Raw genomic sequence first — 20843 nt, 5'->3', positions numbered from 1 at the left:
GCAAATTATGCTCCATGTGCAGTTTCCAGTAAATCAAGCTTTACTAAATAACCTCGACATGTGCAGGGCTGAGAACCAGCCAACAAGCAATGATGAGATGTCCCTGGAATGATTAAGGAAAGTGTAGACATCTCTCAGGTTACAAGGAAGGCTGTTGTACTCTTTCCCCTTAGTGCATATGCAATGCTGCAAGCACTGTTCCGAAAACCTCTGATATTCAAAGGCTCATTTGGTTGACAAGGAGCCTGTGGATTCGTGGACAGATTGTCACACAAACTGTCAGGTTTTTAGAGAGACTATCAGACCTCTCTTTGCCTACGTTATGGAGCACATCAAAGACACAGAAGATGAACCAGACGTAGACTGCACAGATCTGACAGAATGGTGGGTGTACATATTCAGAATACTGTACTGCTGAGGGGGGGAGGCTTAATGTGAATAATCAGGGGCTGAAAGTTCCAGAAATGTGACAGTTTTTGGCAGCAGTTCTCATCTTTGCATTTATTTATCGAAGGGAGAAAAACTGCCATACTAGAGGCAAACTTGGGAGAGGAAGAAAAATTATATCGGCAGCAATTTATTTTGCTGCTGTACTTTTTCTTTATTATTACTCCCAGAGCATTTTCTGAAGCTATTTGTATTTTTCAGTCAGGGTTCTCTCACTATGCTTGCAGCTCCTCTTCCCATTTTATCCTGTAGAAGAGGCTGGTTTAATGATTACAGCCAAAAAGACCGCTAGGACTTTACAGGTCACTGTACACGGCTAATGACACAGAGAAACCCACGCTCTCAGAAGTGCCCGCTGGCTCACACGGCTCTGTCTGGAGGTGCTCAGGAGCTCATTATTCAAAAAGTTTAAGCTCAAGTTATGGGTAATCAGCACATCTGAAGAAATATACCATACCCAGACAACCAAAAAAGTGAAGTAACAAAAGCTATTATAGAAAATACTAACCTTAAGCATTAAGGTCTCACTTTTTAAATGAGGACAACGCTCACTCATCTTCCAGCGAGCTAGAAACCTCCGTTAATGAATACCTGGGAAAAGTTCACAGCTCCACAGCTCAAAAGTAGTTTTACAAGGATAACTTGATGTCATTCCCCTTTATTAATAATGCTTGGACAACCATTATAAAGCAACAACATATTTATTTTATAGCTGGCAAAAAAAGTTGTGGGTATGCCAAGAAGTATTGATTATTACTTATAAAGGAAAGTAAAATATAAAATGAAACACTGATAACAAGAAAAAGAAAATGGATTCATACAGATTCCTTTGGCCTGCCTTTACAATACCACTGTCACACAACCTCCAGTTCTCCCTGCAAGACATCAGTGATGACAGAGAAAAGAACACTGGTATCTCTTTGTATTTATTTTGCTATTCAAAATGGATTGAAATTCTCCATGGAGTAAAGAAAAAATAAATATGATGTTTATCCTCAGATAAAAAAGCCAAGGAGGACAAAGGGATGGCAAAAAGGATAAGAAAGACATTAGAAAATATTTGTAAGCAATTTCCTTCCCATCATTTGTCAGTTTCATTCCCTCTGCTTTTAGTGATCTTCTCTTTCACACGTTTTTTAAAGGGGAGCAGTTTTGCCTCCTCTGAAAAGGACAAAGCATTGAAGAGATATCTCTATAGCTGGCAAAGAGCTTGTGAAGTCTCCAAAGACAAGTCCAGAAGGACCACAGACCGCCAGTCAGGTGCAGAGAGGCATTTTTGCAGCAAGGCTATTGAGACATAAATATTAACATGAAAATCAAACACCCATAGAGAGCAGAGGCAGTCACACAAATGCTCCATTCCCATGCTTCGGCAGAGACCACTCCTTCACGGATGCCAACTGTCAGAACCCTGGTGCATGATGTCACCCATAGTCTCCAATAGCTTTTGGACACCAGCAGCCTAGTACCGTATTTTCATAGAATCCAGGCAGAGGAAAGGAAACAAGGCATTGCTCACTTTCAGTCTGTTACAGAATAATGGGACTAATTACTTATTAACACCAAATTAGAAAAAAATCTCACAAAGCCTGTCTGCTAAGGCATCTCAGCAACATAAATGAAAGACTGTCACAGATATGGTGTACCATACATCTATAGATGCAAGCTAAATCTAGTCTCAGGATTTAATTTCTTAACACCCTTTCTAAAAGTAAGAAGTAGTACATGCAAACAACAAAGGACTTTGCCATTGGGAATAAATGAGGAACCAATAAAAGTAGGCTTAAAGCTTCAAAAAAAAGAATTTTGGTATAGGTATCATCGTTATCTGGGGTTTGCTCCTGTACTGATAAACTGTGTAACCAGAATCACAGAATCTCAAGGGCTAAGAGGGAACTCAAAAGATCATCCAGTCCAACCCCCCTGCCAGAGCAGGACCACCTAGAGTAGATCACACAGAAACTCATCCAGGTGGGTTTGAATGTCTCCAGAGAAGGAGACTCCACAGCCCATCTGGGCAGCCTGCTCCAGTGCTCCCTCACCTGAACAGGGAAGAAATTCTTCCTTGTAATTCTTTGGAACCTCTTATGTTCCAGCTTACACCCATTGTCCCTTGTCCTATCATTGACCATCACTGAGAACAGCCTGGCTCCATCCTACTGACACCTGTCCTTTACATATTTGTAAACATTAAGCAGAAAAGGCTTGGGAAATAGTGTTATAAGTGGATTTTTTTTAGGCTCATGAAAATATTATCAGGTTTTTCACATATATCTACTAGACAAGAACAAACAAAAAATCCCAGCCCTTCAGCTGGGGACAGCTTGGACTCAGAAATCTGAGGAGCACAAAGAAGGCACAGAACTATACATATATGGAGGAACAACAGAAGGATAAAACCCCAAACAGCACAAACATTGCACACCTGGAGCCAGAACCTCTTCTCCACAGAACACATGAACACACCACAAACTTCAAATCCAGCACTGTCCTATTGTCAGTCAGCAAGGACACGCTGTGTTCCTCACTGGGATGCTATCTGCCTATCACAGAAATAGACAGATAGGACACTTTTTAACCCTTGTCTCTAACTGGAGGAAGAGCTATCTCAGTGCCACACAAATGAGACATTAGCCATCGGGTAGTAATGACTTTTTGCAGCTGCTAACAGATGCAAAAGTGATCTAAAGGTGAAAGGTCTCATATGCTACACTGAATCCCCTAAACAGGCAAAGGAAGTTTTGTGGTGTACAGAACTATTAAGAAAAATGAAGTTAAATTCATATGCACGCCCAGGCGGGCACACGATACAGTGGTTTTACATGCCCATATGAGATGCTGTCTCTGTTTCAAGAGCAACAGTCCAGCCAGTTCTAGGCTTGCTGCATGTCAGGGCAAATTAGATGCTTTCTGTATACCATCCAATACATCATAAGACATCTCTAGGAGAAAAAAGAAAAGATACAGGCACTCCTTGATTGACCCAGGCATGCAAGCTCACAGTAACCTTGCATCTTGAAATTATATAAGCAAAAATTTGGCTTCTGTTCAGAAGAATTGGAAGAGAGAAGGAAGAAGAAACTAAGCCTTCCTTTTCTTACAAAAAGACCTGAAATGCAATAATTGGGAAGGAAAAGAAAATCTAGCTCTTCTCTTAAAATAACCTAGTTATTACAAGACTTCTCAAATCAGAGGCTTAGAGTTTTATCTCAGCTCCTGCATTTCTTTCTCCAATCTCTCGCTCCTCTGTGGCCCCTGAGAGACTGGCACAGATTAAGTGGCCTCTCAGCCTTTTCTGGCTCTGTAGCTGTTCCTTCCTGTCACTGTCCTCTGCATAGGGCAGCATCTTTTTATCTGATGGCTGCTCCACTGGTGAATACCTACCAAGGCAAAATGCTCTCTCCTCCACATTCATCAGGGTTTGACTCTCAGATAGTTCTGGTGCACAAGATGCATGCTGACTATTTTTATTAAAAGCAAAACAAAAATGTAGCAGTTAGTTCATGTTTATTTATAATGGGGCTGGATGGAGAATGGGTGAGTCAGATAATCCTTGTTAGAGACAAGGTGTTTCATGGCCAACTGAGATTAGGATCATTCTTGGTGCCACAGAATGTACAGCCAAACCACCAGTTAACCTAAAACCAAGGAAACAAAAAACCCACCACCACTTGTCATCCTGGAATCAGGAGATGCAGTGACAGACAAAGCAAATACCATTTGCAGTGGCTCAAGATCTCACAGTGATCCTGATGCTGCACATATATTTAAGAACATTAAAACATGCTATTTACAAGGTAATTCTGAGTCACTCTGGTCTCTTGGGAATGTGCATTATATGTTCAAGAAATTGGAGTAGCTCTTTTATTTATGTTTCTTTAAAATGACTGGCAGATGGGGGAAAACCTTCAGAGAAGTGGCCCCAGGCTGTCATGAAACATGTATTTAACACACCCACAGTAAACTTCTAAACACACTCACTTCAGAAGGTACAGCCATTGTAAATATGGAGTAGTCCCTTTTTAAAGTCTCATCTTTGGACTACTTAATTCAGCACAAATTTGAGAAGTTCTGTGGAGTCTGCCCAATTTACAGAGTAATTATTAGCCATATTTTCCATTAACATGATGACAGCATATTCTGTAAGGGCAGAGCCATAATTTTAAGGACCTTTCAAAATAAGACCAGGCCTTCCTTGGCTTTCTTTCTAAGACATAATAGTGATGCCTTTTTTGCCTGCCACACGTGGAATGACTGCTGTGGGCTGAAATAGAAATCTCAGATTCCCCAAAGTCAGGCTCTTATGCAAGTGAATTCCACACACACAGAGAAGTTTTGTCTACCTGAAACAATTTACAAGACTAAGTCTAAATCTGGAATATCCCAAGAGAAGCACAAGCTTCAATCATCCAAATCCCAGTAGACACACAGACTCCAGCCTAAGGTCTGGAACATATTTAATCAATTCACTGAGCTAACACTCTACAGTTTCATAAAATAGCCAATACTGCAATAACAGGGCCAAAAATTAATTGTACACTGGTTGGCAAATTACAAGGAAATAACAGGCAGCACTGGTATTTATTGCAGCAGGATAATGTAGTTAGTGCTAAGGAACGACTACACCACAGTAAAAGTAGGTGAGACACAGACTGTGTGTGCACACATATGTATGTATGTATATGCATGAGAGTGCTGCTTTCCATTATAAAAGGAGCACTGGTTTTACTGGTGGCAGTGCTATCTGTATATGCACACATTTATAAATACCACTTGAATTACAAACAAGCATATGAACAGCAAAAAGAGGAAGAAAACAGAAAACAAAACTATTAGGCAATAAGAAAACTGATTAAATGAGGGGAAAATTGGGTTGACTAAAAAGTGGTCAGGGAAGATATCAGAAATATTAGACAATGGGGAAAGCTCTCTAAAGTGAGACAAAAGCACCTCTTGTTTTGTTCATTTTGGACTAGACTTGACAAAGCTTTGGTGTTGAGTTCTAACAAAGAGGCAAGATCACATTCTAGGTCTTTTTGTTCTGCCGTTAACAAGTCTTCATAGTGATACACTGATGAGACCAGATACCAGATTGTTATCTAAATTCAGCTGCTAAATTCAGTGCTAAGACACTAAGTTCAAACCACACATTGCCACATTTATTTCACAAGTTGAGCCTGAGGATGGATTCCTCCAAGATGAAGCAGCCCATAAGCATCGTTTTCTCCCTCTGCAAAGGTACTCTAAATGCCAGGAAAACAAAATCACTGTAAGGCTCTGACAGTTTACCCTTCAGCACACAGACTGGAAACACATCTCTACACTAATAGTCCAGACTGAAGAGGAAGCAAACACTTAGTTGTTGTTTGCATAGAGGCTGCTTGTAATTTGATGTAATGTACCATACATCAGTCAACACATACTGAGGAGAGAACATACACACTGCAGAGAAGGCACAGAGGCAGTGCTGACATCTAACACATTTTATTTACCCTATTATAGATGTTCTTCGAGTTCATCAAATTACCAATCAATTTATCTGATCTCTAAAAGCTGGTGTACTGAGGTATATTAACTACTAAAGTTTACAAGCTTTCAGCAAAACAGCCATTAAGTGGGTGAATCGAGCACAGGGTACTGGAAGTCAGTTTGCGAGTTGGCCAACAGCAACAACAAAGCCACCTCTCCCTGCAGACAGGGAGAGGATGGAGAAGCATTAGGAAGGCAGCCTCTTCTCCATGCTGCTCAGCCCTAACAGATACCAGTGGAAAGAAGAAATTAGGGATGCCATACTCCCTTCTCCTCCTTCCCCAGCATGACATTTCACGTCCACGAATAACTGAAAAGAGGAAGAGGATGGGAGGTCAGAAATGGTTGAAGATCACTATTTCAGAGTTCATTCTTTTTGGTTGTTTTCTTTCTTTTTGTTCCTGTTCAGAAATTTAACACACACGCACACACAGAGGACAAAATCTGCAGTTGTCTAAATACCAAAGGCTGTGCCTGGGGAGACTGCTAGAGCCACTGCAGCCTGAAAAGCAGTGTCCACACAGCCTTGGACAGACAGTCCAAGTGACTGGGAATGGATCTGGATGATTAGGACGGATCTTATCAGCCTATTTCAGAAAACTATACCGGGGATTATTCTTCCTCTCTTCAGAAGATTAAATCAACAGTTCGATGAACTGGGTGCTTCGTTATATTGCTTCACTGGGCTGAAAAGCCAACTGCTTTCTTGGATCACAGCTGTTGAAGGCTCACATAAAGCACTGCTGGGTTTGTGGGAGGAAGGGTTTGCAGGGGGAAGGGTTTGCAGCACAGGCAGGGGATGGCAACTCAACAAATTAGGTAAGAAAAAAAAAATTGAAATTGTAAACAATATTGTAAGGCTCAGTTGCAAGGAAGGGGAAAAGAAATACTTCTGAAAGGGAAGCACAATTTTTGAGACCAGAATTTAGTTTCGCATTAGCTGTTCTTCCGCAAAATACCCCACAGCACTGGCTGGAGCAGTAAGCTAGGGGCTGGCAACAGTGACTGGAGGCAAAGCAAGAAAGCCTTTATACACCCAGCAATAGCTCACATGCAGTCCTAAGACATTACAGGCCACTTTAATGAGAAAAAAAGTAAATGGTATTGGTGACACCTGCCAAGACATACCAACTCATTTAGAAAAGGGCACTGAATCTTTAACTGAGAGGGCTGTGGGTTTGGTTGAAGGTACCACCTCATCATAGCTTCCTTTTTCAAAGGTAGGTGAGTGCTCTCCAAGTCTCATGGATGCAGATACAGACTGGGACCCCAACTCCGAGAACCAATTCCTCACCCTCTTCAACAGAAATTTTCTGCCACCTTTGCCAGGTCATAGTTTGTTCAGCCCCTCAGAATCTGTCTCTGGAAGGCTTTTTTTTCCAGACTGCTGTGACTTTCTCCACAGAGATACTTATTGAGATGAGTTGATGGCCAAAAAGCATAGAAATTACAGTGGAGTCATATGTAGAGGTGACCTTGGTGCACTAGAAGTGGGAGACTGCTCCAAGAAGAAGGATCAAGGCCAATAAGAATAACAAACAAAAATAAGTTTGCCTCTCGTTCTTTACACATCCTAAATGCTTTACAAACAGGAATTAAATAGTAAGTGCAAGGGCAAAAGAAGATTAATTTAAACAAGCCAAACAAGGTGAATGCCACACACAATTACAAGATTTGTGAAGCTGAGAAAAAGGTGCAGTCTGTCTTATTAAAAAAAAGAAGTACTTGTTTAATGCATTCTTTTTCCACTTGCATAAATACTCTGCAGCTTATGAATACCTCTTGTGCTACTTACTGTTCTGAAAAACTACAAGCAGAAAAACGTTGCATATTAATGTAACCACTGCTCACAGTAGTCCACAGCCACCTAATAAAAGATAACATGGGAGCCAAAGCTTAGGAAAATCCAAACAAAGAAGAGACATCATCTACAGCAAGAAGTTTCACTTCATCCGCTGAGATTACCTTCAGCCTTTCTCTGCCGTTTTACACTACTCGAAAGAGCTGCCCATGTTTTTCTGTACTGTAGCACCGCCCTTAACCTTTGTCAGGTTAAACCCAGCAACCAGTCAAACTGGAGTCAAACAAATATTTACTTGGGAGAAAGTATGCAGTTAGTATGCTAAGTGAAGTCTCCTGGCATCTGAAGGGTTCCAAGAGAGAATGCATTTCTTATCGTACTTTCTAAAGGCTGCTTCTACGACTTGGAGAAAGCAGGACAATGCATACACAGAATCCTTAACAAAAATCCTAGTTTCGAGCAGTGTATATGTTAACTATTTATACCAAGCTTTCTCCATCCCTCTCCCTGCTTCTCAGGAACATAAAAGCATGAAACATCATCAGCTTAAGCTTCTAAAATAATTTCCATGGTTTTCCTTACAAATTATTAAGTCCAACTCTCATTTCTTCTACCTTGAGAAACACTACTGTACAAAATCTCCTTAAAAACAGTGGAGATAAGACCCACTTTTTGTGAAACAATTCCAAATTACATGGATGAGACATAAAATTACTCTAACAAATCAGAGTTAGCCGTTCAACCACTTATAACAAATTACCCAAGTCTCGTTACTGGATTACTTATTGGAGATGAGATCAGTCTCACTGGAAACACAGGTGTGGAATGGAATATCTGTAACAACAGCTTCAAGATCCTGAAATTACACATGGTCATGTAAGAATACTCAGTTCTAAGGATTTATTCTCTGTAATTTCCCTGATTACCAAAAGACTTCAGACACACCAAAAAAAACTCCATACACACAGCCCAAGAGACTGAAACACACAACTACAACGAACTACCTGAGTTAAAAAGTAAGGAAGACCAAGCACATTACCAGTGTCCTGATCCTCTTAAAGGAATTGGTTCAGTAAAATTGGATGGTAAAAAAGAAGTCTGAAAAGCATGCCCTGCACTGCAGGCAGAGTAAAACCTACCACTCCTTCACACACTCACACAGCCCCTGAGAAACTGATAATGAAGGGCACAGTGAGAAGAGTATCTCCCAACAACAAATCCCAGCACTGGTTTAATCCCAGTCCAGTTACTTCATGCGTTCAAATCTGCACTCAAAAGAGCTGAATGTTGTTAGTAGCAGTAGTGCGTGGCATTTGCTCAACACAACTCAAGCGTTAGATCCTACAGTGAAACAGAACCAGTGATTCTGAGACAGGCACCATATATAAACAGTCCATCCATTACCTTGAGCACTGTGTGCACAGTTCAGGTTCACACCTCTCAAAAAGGATTAAATAGATGTGGAAAAGTTTCAAAGATGAGCAGCCTGGATGATCAAAGCATTTGGGGCAAGTACACCATATACTTGCCCTGATCTTTCATTGATCCCTGGACATCTACCTTTGGTCAGTCAGGAACAGCATATTGCAGTAGATGGATCTTCAGCCTGACACTGCACCACTGCACTCACCATCTTGTTTCTCCCAGTGCTTTATGAGAAGATATAGGGAAGACTCCAAAAGCTGAAAGACTTAAAATTATTTTTTCATACAAGCTCTTTCCTGTGAAAATTTTAATAAAATTGTCCAGAGAAACTGAGTTTCTCAAGACCAATTTGAAATAAGGCACTCCATAGTTCATCTCACACAGAACTAAAGGCAAAGCTTTTTTAGCATCTTTGTAGCTTTGCTGCTTCACAACACTTTGCCCTCTCATTATAAGCTATTCCATCATATAGATGGAATAACCTAGATAGATGGACTAAGTAATTGTTTCAAACTCCCAAAAGAGAAATGGTTATTAGAAAATGAGCAGGTTTTTGCTTCCAATTCTGAGCTCTGTCCAGTAGATTACAGCACTCTTTCAGAGATTACAAAATAAAAGGATAATGTATTCACACAGTCTGCTGCATTCAAGGGAACTACTGAGTTCAATTCTGGTCAATACATCTCAAAGACAGAGTCACAAGGAGGAAAGGTTCCAAAGACAAACAAGTAAAATGAAAAACCTGGAGGAAAAACAAAGAATATTTTTAAAAAGCAGCAGAAGCTGAAAAGGTGAGGACTGCGTAGCTTAATGGGAAGTTAAAAGGGGGAACAGAAGTCTACAGATAATTAATCATTAAGATAATTCATTTTATCTCTTTCACATAAAGGATATTACATGAAAAAATGTATTTGAAACTGGTAACAGAATTTATAGAGTATGTAAGCTAACCTATGGCACACACTGTCACGTGGTATCACAGGCAAAGAGCTAAACAAGGCTTCAGAAAAAAATGCTTGAGACACATAGAAGAATGATGGCAGTAATCCAAGATCCATTACAGTGAATAAAAATACTGAATGAAAATAAACTCTTTTGCAGCAGGGCATGTGTCAGCCTCCAACTGACAACACTTAGGAAGATTCTTCTCAAGTTGTTTCCCAAGAGCTGAGAGTTTTGTTGTTTTGTTTTGGTGAGGTTTTTGTTGCATTTTCTTTCAAAGTCTGAAAACTGACCACTGTCAGAAGAAAGAGGACAGTCTTCATGTTTGATTCAGTACAGCAGCTACTAGGTTGTAAGGGGTATGTAACATAATTATTCTTAGTGTCCTTAGGGAAGGTGCTTAGTTCTCAGCATCAAGAGTTCAAAACAGCCTTCAAGAACAAAGCTTTAAAGTCTCCTACTGCTGAATTCTGTTATCATGCAGAAGTGGACAAGGCCAAACTGAAATTATAAATATAATCATAGAATTGTTTTTGTTGGAAAAGACCTTCAAGATTGTTAAGTCCAACCACTAACATCACACTGCTAAGCCCACTACTAAGCCATGTTCCTAAGCAAACAGGCATAGCAGGGGAGGAGAGGAAGCAATTCCTGACAGTCTGATGTTTAGAAGGAGAAATTTCAGTGTTCTAAGTGCACACTAAGCCATCACATTCACTCACTCACAGGCCAACAGCTCCCAACTGCCAGTGACCACACTCCAAGTGACCTTCCCTTCTGAAATCAATGGAGAACGCAAGCTCCTATTTCAGAGCTCCTCTCCATCTCATCCCCTTAGCAAAAGATTTGTTTCTAATCTAGACAGTCATACACATACACAGATATATAAAAATATATCTAAGCTCGAGTCGGAAGGTTTTAGCACAGCGGAAGGGGAAAATAAATAAATAAATGCCAAGGTCTGCGTGCATTCAACAAATAAAAGCAGAATTATATAAAAGCAACAGCTAATAAAAAAGATTGTTCTGTGCTGTGTTTTCCATCTTTCCAACCATTATAGGAATAAAATTATCCACAGAGAAGATCGAAAACCTTTTTCAAAACTAATACAATTAAGCTTTATTACACTGTTTCAAGTACATTTCTCTCCTCTCCCTTCTAGCATCTACCACCTCCCACTCCAACGGTTGGAGGCATTCTTCTATTTTATTATCAGCAAAATGCTAGTGTTTAAGGGTCAGAAACTATCTAGTGTTTCAAGAGGGGAAAGAAAACCTGTCCTTTTTATCTACTTTTGTATGTGCTTTTGTACACATAAGTACTAGAAGACAGTTTCTACACATACAGCTCTGCAGTTTGAACAGGACTATGGTCAAGCTACCTTTATTCCCCAGAGAAGATCCTGCACTAAATTATCCCATCACCTTGTTTTAAAAGTTACTCTGGACCAAAAAAGAGAAACATGAAACACAACAAAAGACTTGAAAAAGAGGACAATGCAGCCTGGACACAAACTTCTCCCCACTCCTCTGTCCATAAAGGACGGACACACATACAAATTTTCCCTGCAGTTTCCGCTTCATGAAACCAGATCCAGAGAGGAGAACATAATAAAAGCACACAGCATGAGAGCAAGAAATTGCAAAAATTCCCTTTGCGTATGAACATATGGACAACTGTGATAATTAGAACGATAGCTGCTAGATTGTTTGCAATTTCACTGAACAATCCCCATTATCTAGAAATAGAATTTAAAAATCTGAATGCAACACTGAGTGGTAGTTTTAATAGCTTATTTTTTAATGAACTGTATGGATTAAAGTGTTGCAAAATTGTATCATGTGAAATTGCTCACGGGTATGTTTTACCATCAATGGCTTAAAAAAAAGAGAGCTGTATGGACAATCATGCAGTACCAGGGAATGAGAAGTGGAATAGATGTGCTGATAGTTTTCTACCATTTCTATAATCTGCAACTTCCCCATGTTCCATATTCACCATCATGCTATACATTGGTTGTAAAGCTGATTGATTGTCTCTTTACCATCCAACTTTTTTCATTGTTTGCATTTCTTTGTAGTCACATAACACAACAACAATTCAGATGTATGCAACTCCTTGTCAGCAGGTCTAACTGCTCCAAATTGGAGAAGATTATTCTCCACATCTATTAAAAAATAAAGACTACTTATAACATGATTTCATTTAGCCAGGAAGTGAAAAACGCATTAGTTCATGAGGAACAGCATGGCTGCTCCTATTTTTATGGCATCAATTTTTAAAAACTCATCATGGTAAACAATTAAACAGAGAAGCAAATCCCACATTTCGGGGAGAGATTCAAATCCCTAAATGGATTTTCAAAGGTCATTTCAGGCTTAAATAGATGCTTGACAGTGTCTCTTTAAATCACATTCATTTCAAAGGCTTAGCCAGCAAGAAGCAGGCAGTGCACTAGAGCACTACCCTTTGAACTGTTGGGCTCCCCAGAGCAAAATAAATAATAGAACTTTGATTCATATTTATTGTAAGATTTGTATGTTGTTTTGGTGGTTTGTTTTTTGTGTTGTTTTTTAATTAGGAAAGGATTTTTAATAAAGGGAATTTTAAAAAAGGAGCTTTCACCTAAAGCCCATGGTGAAAAAGAAAATAAAGTTTGAATTACTTTATTAAAAAATCATCCAGTTAAAAACCTCTTACATGTCAAATGCAAGTGGTTCAAAAGACTTGGTTTGTATAGCTTTTTCAGCATATAACTACAGGTGGAGGGGCGGTGGGGGAGCAGACAGACACTGGGAGCTGGCAGTTCCAGGTTTCAGCACAATGCTTCTTGTTTCTCTGCTTGTTGAATCCACAGATCTGCATCCAATGCCATTAATGTTCAGATGTCGCAAATGAAAGACAACTTATCCTTACCTTCCTCTCAATGCGGGCCAACTGCTCTTTATAGAAGGCCTCTTGCCGCTTCAGCTCTGCCTCCCTGCCTTGCAATTCCACAGCCTGGGAAGAGGAACAAAAGAGCATAAGTACAAGTAGAAATGAAAAATAAAACAGTGTAAGTGCAAGGAAAACACATGGGATGCAGCCTAGAAAGAACTAAACAAATCATCACTCAGGACTGGTGTTTGGGGTCCCTCTCTGAGGAACTACAAGCCTTTGGTATTCCAGTTTGTTTTGCATTATCCCCACAAGTTTGAAATGCTCTTAGTATCATACTCGAACTCATAACTTTGATTTTCTCCTTATTAAATGAAAACATATAATCACAGAAAGGTGACACCTTCCTCTTGCCTTTCTCAGAACTCTGTCTCATCCACAAACCATGATGTTTGTTACTCCATTTCAGTGTTCTCCACCTTACCTTAAAAACAAACCCTCAAATCCCTCACTTTCTAAACAATTTATCAGATCCCTACAACCATGAGAAAAATCCGAAACACAAGCATATGCTACATTTTTCTAGCAACACATATTCCCTCTGACCATCCATTTGCTTTTACAAACATACGTAGGACTGCCCTGGCAATGAAGTCCTCTGTTCACACACTGTCTGTGCATCCACCACCAGCACCCCCCAGAGTTCCTCTGTCTGGGTGCTACAGATTTGGAGGGGAGATTTTGTCAGAGAATTCCTCTAACATCTTCCAAAGTGTGTGACACTTGCAAAAGAGCAAACTTGATATACAAGCACATACTTAAGCATAACCTGGTCATCAACTAAACAATGATCAATTGTGTGGTTACAGCAATGGCTTTTGCTTTTTATCTCCTTGCAACCACCAGCATTTCATAGCATTCCCACCCCAAAAGTGAACTAGCATTAAGAAATCACACCATTGGTTTCTTAACAATGGTGAGACAAACTTTTTAAGCTTAAAAATAAGAAGCAACAATAGCAAGAAGAAGGGTGCTTGTTTTTCTTGCCCCAGTCCATCCCAAAAATCTCTGGGGCCACCTAAGTTATCACCAGGCAAGAAGACCTTTCAAAACTAGAATTATTGCTCTGTTTAACATGAGCACAACTCCACTAATCTTTAGCATCCCAGCAGCACGGCTCTCAGTGATGATGGTACAACTGCAGAAAATGCTGGTCCGGTATGATTAAGCAGCTGGGACAGAAACATCCTCATGGGCTCAGACCTGTCATTTTACAGCCAACAGCCATTGTTAGTAAGAAAAAATACATCTGAAAGCCAGTTGCTGTGTATTTCCTTCTTTCTACTTCCTTGCTGATGGAAATACAGTGATATAATAGGGCTTGGAAAAGATTTTAAGCTAGGCAGTGAGGGACAGTTGATAAGCAAGTAAGAAAAGGACCACATGAACTAGAGAGGTTGTGGGTGGTGGTGGTCTGTCTGTTTTATAAAGCAAAAAGAAATAGTTTGGTTCCCATGTTTGCCATCCAGTCAACAGGGCCATGGTAAGGCACAAGCACCTTACACTCATATCTAAATTAAACTGCTCTCAAAGACACTCGATTAGAGACAAAATCTCTGGCTTCAGTTTAACCAGAGCTGCTGTATTATTTTCCATTCCACAATGGATGGAAGGACAAGAATCAGCTGCACCATACATGCAGCCTGATCAAAGAGATACCATAGCAACAATAGGGGCACCGATGAGCACTTGGTAAGCACCAAGACTACTCTCATTTCTGTGATAACGGAACCAAAGCTATCCTTCTAAACCAATACCCATCTTCTCTACAGAAGAGGAATAAGCAATTTCAACTGCAATGACGTAAGAAGACGGGGTGGTCTGGTGGATGTCCAAAGGAACTTAAATCTCCTGCTGATTTTCTGCATAACACCCATAAAATCTGATCTCTAAACAAATGATTTTATTTCCTTAAGGGGAAAATAAACAAGGGAGAAAAGAAGAGTAACGTAGTACTGATCCCTCGGCACAATTCAGATGGAAGGTGCTTTTCATCTAAGGTGTATTTCAAGTAGAAGTCAAACCATCAACTCTCAAAATGCAAGAAAGTTTCTGCTTCATCTAAATAAATTAATTATGTGCCAGTGTCACTCTCCTAGGGTAGCAGACTATTTTAGTAGCATTAAACCACTACACATAAAATACTGGTAGGCAAGAGGCCTTACACTGTTTCTGGCAAGATGTGGATATTACATGTCTGGAGGGGAACACAAACCAAATACCTAATTTCTCAAGTGGAGTGCTGAGATGCAGATACATTAGAGGTGTGATATGCATGATGGTGACCCATAAACTCCCAAGCAGCCCTGTCTGGTGCTGGGGTGCTCCCAGTGAACAATGCCTCCACAACAATGTACCCTGCAGCGGACATTCTGTTAGCGACTTCCCCAGGGTCTTGCAAAATTAAGGTCAAAAAATCAAAACCAGATCTCCCAATTGCAGACTACAACCCCAGTATACACACCAGTCTACCTTCCAAGCCACTTCTCTCACACTATCTCACATCACCTCCCACTTAATGCCCATAAGTTGTATCATAAACCTGAGGTTGCATAGAAAACTTTTACTCACAAATGAAACACATTTTCAATGCCTTGCTTGTTTTGAAGAGCTGCTGATGTTTCAGTGCATTGAAGTACACTGGGAAACATTCTATTTGTGAGAGATCTGCTTGAAAGTTGCTTTCTGTTTCCCTCTATCCCCAGCTGTTATTACTAGAAACTTTAGTACACTTTATGATGTTTGAAGTATGAATGGTACAGTCAGAACATGTGTCATTTGAAATATTCACTGTTCCAAACTGGGTTAGGCAACAAGGGACATTTTGTATGAATACAGGATATTTATTAAGAGTTCCTCCAGTCCTGCTGGTTATTCCCTACCTGAAGTCAGCAGCCTGTGATGTCCCAGGCAGAACTGGCAGCTATGGAAATGATTATAATTTCACAGGGGACTGAGACTGCAGGTGCCAAACAAAGCACCAGATATGCTTTTCACATAAAGGCCTTTAGAACTAAAGAAGGAAGGAGAAGGGAAGACATGTATGATAACACAGTGGTTTGAAAATCATATATCAGAAAGTGGCATTTCACATCCACGCTGCAGAAGCTACATCTGAGCTAGAACACATCATGCAAGAAGTGTCCAAAGTCCAGAGATGACATCTAAGAAACTGTAGCACAGCACACAGCAAAGAGAGTGATGTCCAAGAAGTTTGAAGCCAGAAATAGAACAGTGGGAGGGGAGGAAAAGTATAGTTAGTCATAGAACACACACAAAAAAAAAAAAACAGAAAAGAAAAAAATGCTTATAAATACTTAGAGTAGCATTGGACAGCTCATATTTGCAAGAGAATGTATGCAACAGGCTATTGTCCTCTGTACAAAAACTAGGTAGAAGATTTATTCAGGAAATGCTCCAGAATTCCTTGTATCAGAACTTACAAGCGTTGCATTTGTACAAAAGCACAGGGAAGGTATACTACTAGCACGCTACTAGAGCTTCCATGAGCATGGAGCCATGGACTGGTTGGATGGGTCTTTCAAATTCTTCCTTTTTTTATCTTTATACTCTTTCCACAGCTTAAAGTTTTTCAGGTTCTCTCAGTGCTGCTTTGAACAGTAACAAAGAGCTAGGGCAGAGTAACGTGCAGTTCCCTGCCTCCTCATCTCCCTTTAACAAGGAACTCATTTAGAAACAAAGTGTGAAAGCACATTTCTGAAGCTATGTATTACATACTGGCTCAACTAAAGAATTCAAGCACTGGCATGGGCCAAAAGAAATATTTCACAAGTCTCTTAATTGAGGTAACGAAATATTATTGGTTCATTACCTATGAACAAAGCCAAACCTTCTTAGATTCGTCCTGAACTGACACCAACATGCAATACAGACCATGCAACTGATTTTCTAGAGCTGGCCTTCACTCTAGCTACATTCATTCCCTGATTAGCTTTGGCTTTGTCCCCTACAAAAGTATCACCAGATTTTTTTTTTTCTTTATAATCACAGTCTCTTCTCATCACCTTGTTAAACATAAAAACTAGGAGGGAAATGTGCTTTAAAAAAAGAGCTTCTTGACAGGGTCAGATTACAGCAGGGAATTTGGCACCCAGGAATAAAGTGCAGCAGTAGCACAGCCCACGGTTGATGGTTACCATCAGGCTGTCTCTCTCTGCAATACTGTTGAGATCCCAGGATCTGGGGAGAAGGCATGAAGATGACTATCGGAGGACAAAAAAAACACCACCCTTCTCTGCGAAGGCCAAGTCCAGAAAGAAGGAAAGGTCCACACCTCCATCTATAAAGAACTTCCTCAAAGGCAAGTCAAAGCATTTGGCAACATTATTGCAAAAATATTTATCTTCTTGGCAAAACACATTCACCAGTCACAGACGAACTAGTGAGATGACACCGAGAGAATCAGTCAGAGACAATCCAGAGAAATAACCTACAAGGGTAAAGGAAAGGTCCTTAAGTCTCTACCAAATGCCTTGTTTTCTATATCATCCTGTCTTTTCTATGAGGAGCTATGAGCTTCCCCCAAAGGTATCCAGTAACACCTCTGCAGCAGCACAGCAGAGATGTTTTGGCTGGGTTCCTCAGCTTGCCACACTTCACAACTGCAACTTCTTATGCCTCATGCTTTCCCATGGCTCTTCCAGTCCTGGTAGCAGTCCAGGTGGCAGAGGAGAAAAACAAATGCTATTAAAGGCTCCAAGATAGAAGGAGGAATTGACAGCAATTCACTAAAGAATAGAAGTAGCTCCAAAATTAGCTAGTTGGCATGTTCCTGACCAAGCCTAAAGAGAATGACAGAGCTGAAAGGGCAACACTAAAACAGTAAGAGGCAGTTTGCACACATCATGCCAGAGACTGAACAGCAGAACTTTACAGGGAGGTTTGTAACAGACAAGTAACCATGGGGGAGCCTTGACTCAACCTCCACTTGCATCAGCAGAAGAAATATCACCATTACCATGGAGCTGCCTGAAGTTGCTACTCCAGATAAGCAGGGCCTACACATTCACTTGCTTTTTGTCTTCTCTTAGTCTGTTTAAGGCAGGTGAGTGGGTTTTGTTTTGGTTTAGAACCCAGATATAGACTCATAGCCTTAAAAAGCAGTACTGGTGTAACCTTCATTTCCTCCTGCTTCTGCTACTGTCTTAGCCAGCAACACACATCACCAGATCAAGTTTGGTTTCAGCAGCTGTAAGCTACACAAAAGGAACCAGTGAAAATCTTTATGGAGGAAATAATATGCAATTTTCTAGCTGAACACCTTTTAAAATGTAATGATACAAAATAAAATCCTGCATCTGTGCTCAGCAATAACAATCTGTACGCACACAGTAACAACATGACACTTGGAATAAGCAAGATCCAGACAAAAAAAAGAGAGCTTACCCAGGCGTCCAAATCCTCAGGCTTGGGGTAAAGAGAGCGCAAGAGAGAAAGGAAGGGAAAGAGAAGAAAAAGAGAAATCAGTGATTTATGGAGGCTGCCTGCTGCTGCACAATATAGCTTTTAGGATGACGAGTTTAGAAAACTTCCTTAAAAGTGATAAGCATCTTTAACAGTGCAGTGCTGTCCCCTATTGGGAACTGTGCTATTAATGCAAAGCAAAAGCTTATTCATCCCAAAAAATGAAACAAAACAAAGCCTCCAAAGACTGCTGAAAGATTGCCCAGTGGGGTGGAAGCTAAGAGAAGACTGTTGTGAAGTAGCCAGTTTCGAGGAGTCATGCAGAAGGCTAGAGATACTGCTCTCCACAACATGCACCAGTGAACATGGCAGTGCCACGCATGCTCAAAAGGAGGTGGCCAACAACTGCACTGTCCAAATTACCTGCCTAGAATAAGCACCCTTTTGCAAGGGCATTTTTGGATGCACAAGCTGACCTACATAACAAGTCATCTTCTTTACTAGGCAATTTCAAGAGTGCTTTTTAACTGAAAGCCAATTGAATGATCAGGTTTACAACCAGATCCCCCTTGACAGGCAATTGAATGCATTTTTAGTATACAATCCAAGCCTCTGCCAAATCCAGGCTGCCTTCACCTGGTCCTTGTGTCAGCAAGCTTATTTAAGTATGAAGACAAGCAGATCAAGCAGGCTGCAGTAGCATCTCTTATTCACTTGATACTACTTTTACTTACACAGCAACCCAACAGCAGCAAAGCCAGTACAGGACGATAAACATTTCATGCCCACAACCACCTCCTTCCGAAGTCAAGGCATTTATGAGGCAGTCACAGCTCTCATTTGTTGTCAAGGGCTGCAAGCCTTCCCTGGCTCTCAGGGCTACATTCAATCAACAGCACATTCACTGAGCAGGGACTTCAGAAAGGCTGGCCTTCTTTTATTATGATTATTTATTTGAGGGGAGCTTACAGGGCAGGAGTAACTTTCCTCTTGGTCATAGTTCAGTGTCAGAGGGAGCAGACGGTGGAGTGCAATATGTTTATGGGATCTGCCATCATTTTAACGGCACAAAGCAACTACTTCAGGTATCTGAGGGATGATGGGTCATCAGCTATGTGTGTCGTCCATCCTCATCCTCTGCAACAGCTGAGAGGGCTGGAACCAAACGCCTACAGTTCAACTGGGGAAAGCCAATTCTTTCCTTTCTGCAGACAGGTTTGATACAGCAGCATCAAGCCCTTGGCCCAACAAACCAATACACAACAGGTGTTCACTGATAATCACTGACCCATCTTGACAAAAGCCTGATGTGAATAACATTTTTCTTCTTGCTGATTTTTACAGTCAGGACAGATGTGCTTAGTTTTGCTTTTACATTTTAGCAATCGCAAGGCTTTCCATCCACAGCAGATGGACAGGAGGAACACAGGGCTCTTTATGGTGCATGTTATTATTTCAGCAGGTGGGTCACACAAACTGGTAGCTCTTTATTGGATTTACATCTCTCATCCCTGGGGTGCCTAAGCCATTAACTTTCAGATTCCTGGTGGACAAACACTTGCATGACAAAAGGAACACAAGGTACTAACTCAATGGCACTGGACAATCACTGAAAAAAAGAGGAAGGAGAAGGAACCAGCTCTGTCACCAAGAGGTAGTCCCTCTTATACTCCTGTAAGATATAATATACAGCAGCAGAATTACAGTTTTAAGAAATGTAACAGTTACTAACCACAGGACATCTCTTCTGTGGATACTGCCAAAGGCTTTTATTTTGTCATCTTTCAGGAGAGGGGAAAATTATTACTCCAAGAATAGACAGATATACTCCACTGAATGGAAACAGGAAAATTAAAAGAGGTTTAGATGCAGTAAGACATACTGCTGCATTGGGAAAAAAATAATTGCATTTGGAGTGAAGCATAGACTAAATAAAATATAATAATAAAATAATACAAAAATGAAAACTCAGGAGGGCTACTGTTCTAAGTTTTGCTTACAGGCACTTCTAAGCCTGTGCCAAGGTCTCTTTGTAGACCTGCATTTACCAACTTTGACTTGACAATGAAAGATAGAGCAAGTCCGCTAATAATTTCAAAGTTTAAGTAAATAGTTTAAGAAATAAGCAACATTTGGGTTCCCTGCTTCCTAACCGTATTATTCACATCCACCTCCCAGCTGAGGGCTTGAGAGCTGTATAACCCCAGCCCTGGGGACACAAACCATCTTTTTGCACCCTTGAACTGCTGAACTCTTCTGGTAAAACAAGGGTTCACTTCTCTTCCAGGTGATCCTCTGGATTGAAATGACAGGAAGTTGAATAAACACTGGACTTCAT

At 40.5% G+C, this 20843-nt stretch overlaps 1 protein-coding gene across 2 annotated transcripts in view; it reads right to left on the bottom strand.

Annotated features, from left to right (window-relative positions):
- CHCHD6 (coiled-coil-helix-coiled-coil-helix domain containing 6) overlaps positions 1-20843 on the bottom strand; it is a 113864-nt gene that overhangs the window by 61562 nt on the left and 31459 nt on the right. Inside the window, exons 5-6 of one of the 2 annotated variants that reach the window (XM_010210453.2) lie at positions 18488-18508; positions 13061-13144 (exon numbers count right to left, since the gene is read on the bottom strand). In XM_010210453.2, the coding sequence (XP_010208755.2) occupies positions 13061-13144; positions 18488-18508 (105 nt within the window). The remainder of the gene's footprint in view (positions 1-13060; positions 13145-18487; positions 18509-20843) is intronic. The other variant, XM_062008360.1, reaches the window with a different exon arrangement.

Source organism: Colius striatus, chromosome 15, assembly GCF_028858725.1.
Source record: "Colius striatus isolate bColStr4 chromosome 15, bColStr4.1.hap1, whole genome shotgun sequence".
Classification (NCBI taxonomy): domain Eukaryota; kingdom Metazoa; phylum Chordata; class Aves; order Coliiformes; family Coliidae; genus Colius; species Colius striatus.
Note: the sequence above shows the minus strand (reverse complement) of the source record. Positions and strands in the feature narration are given on the sequence as shown.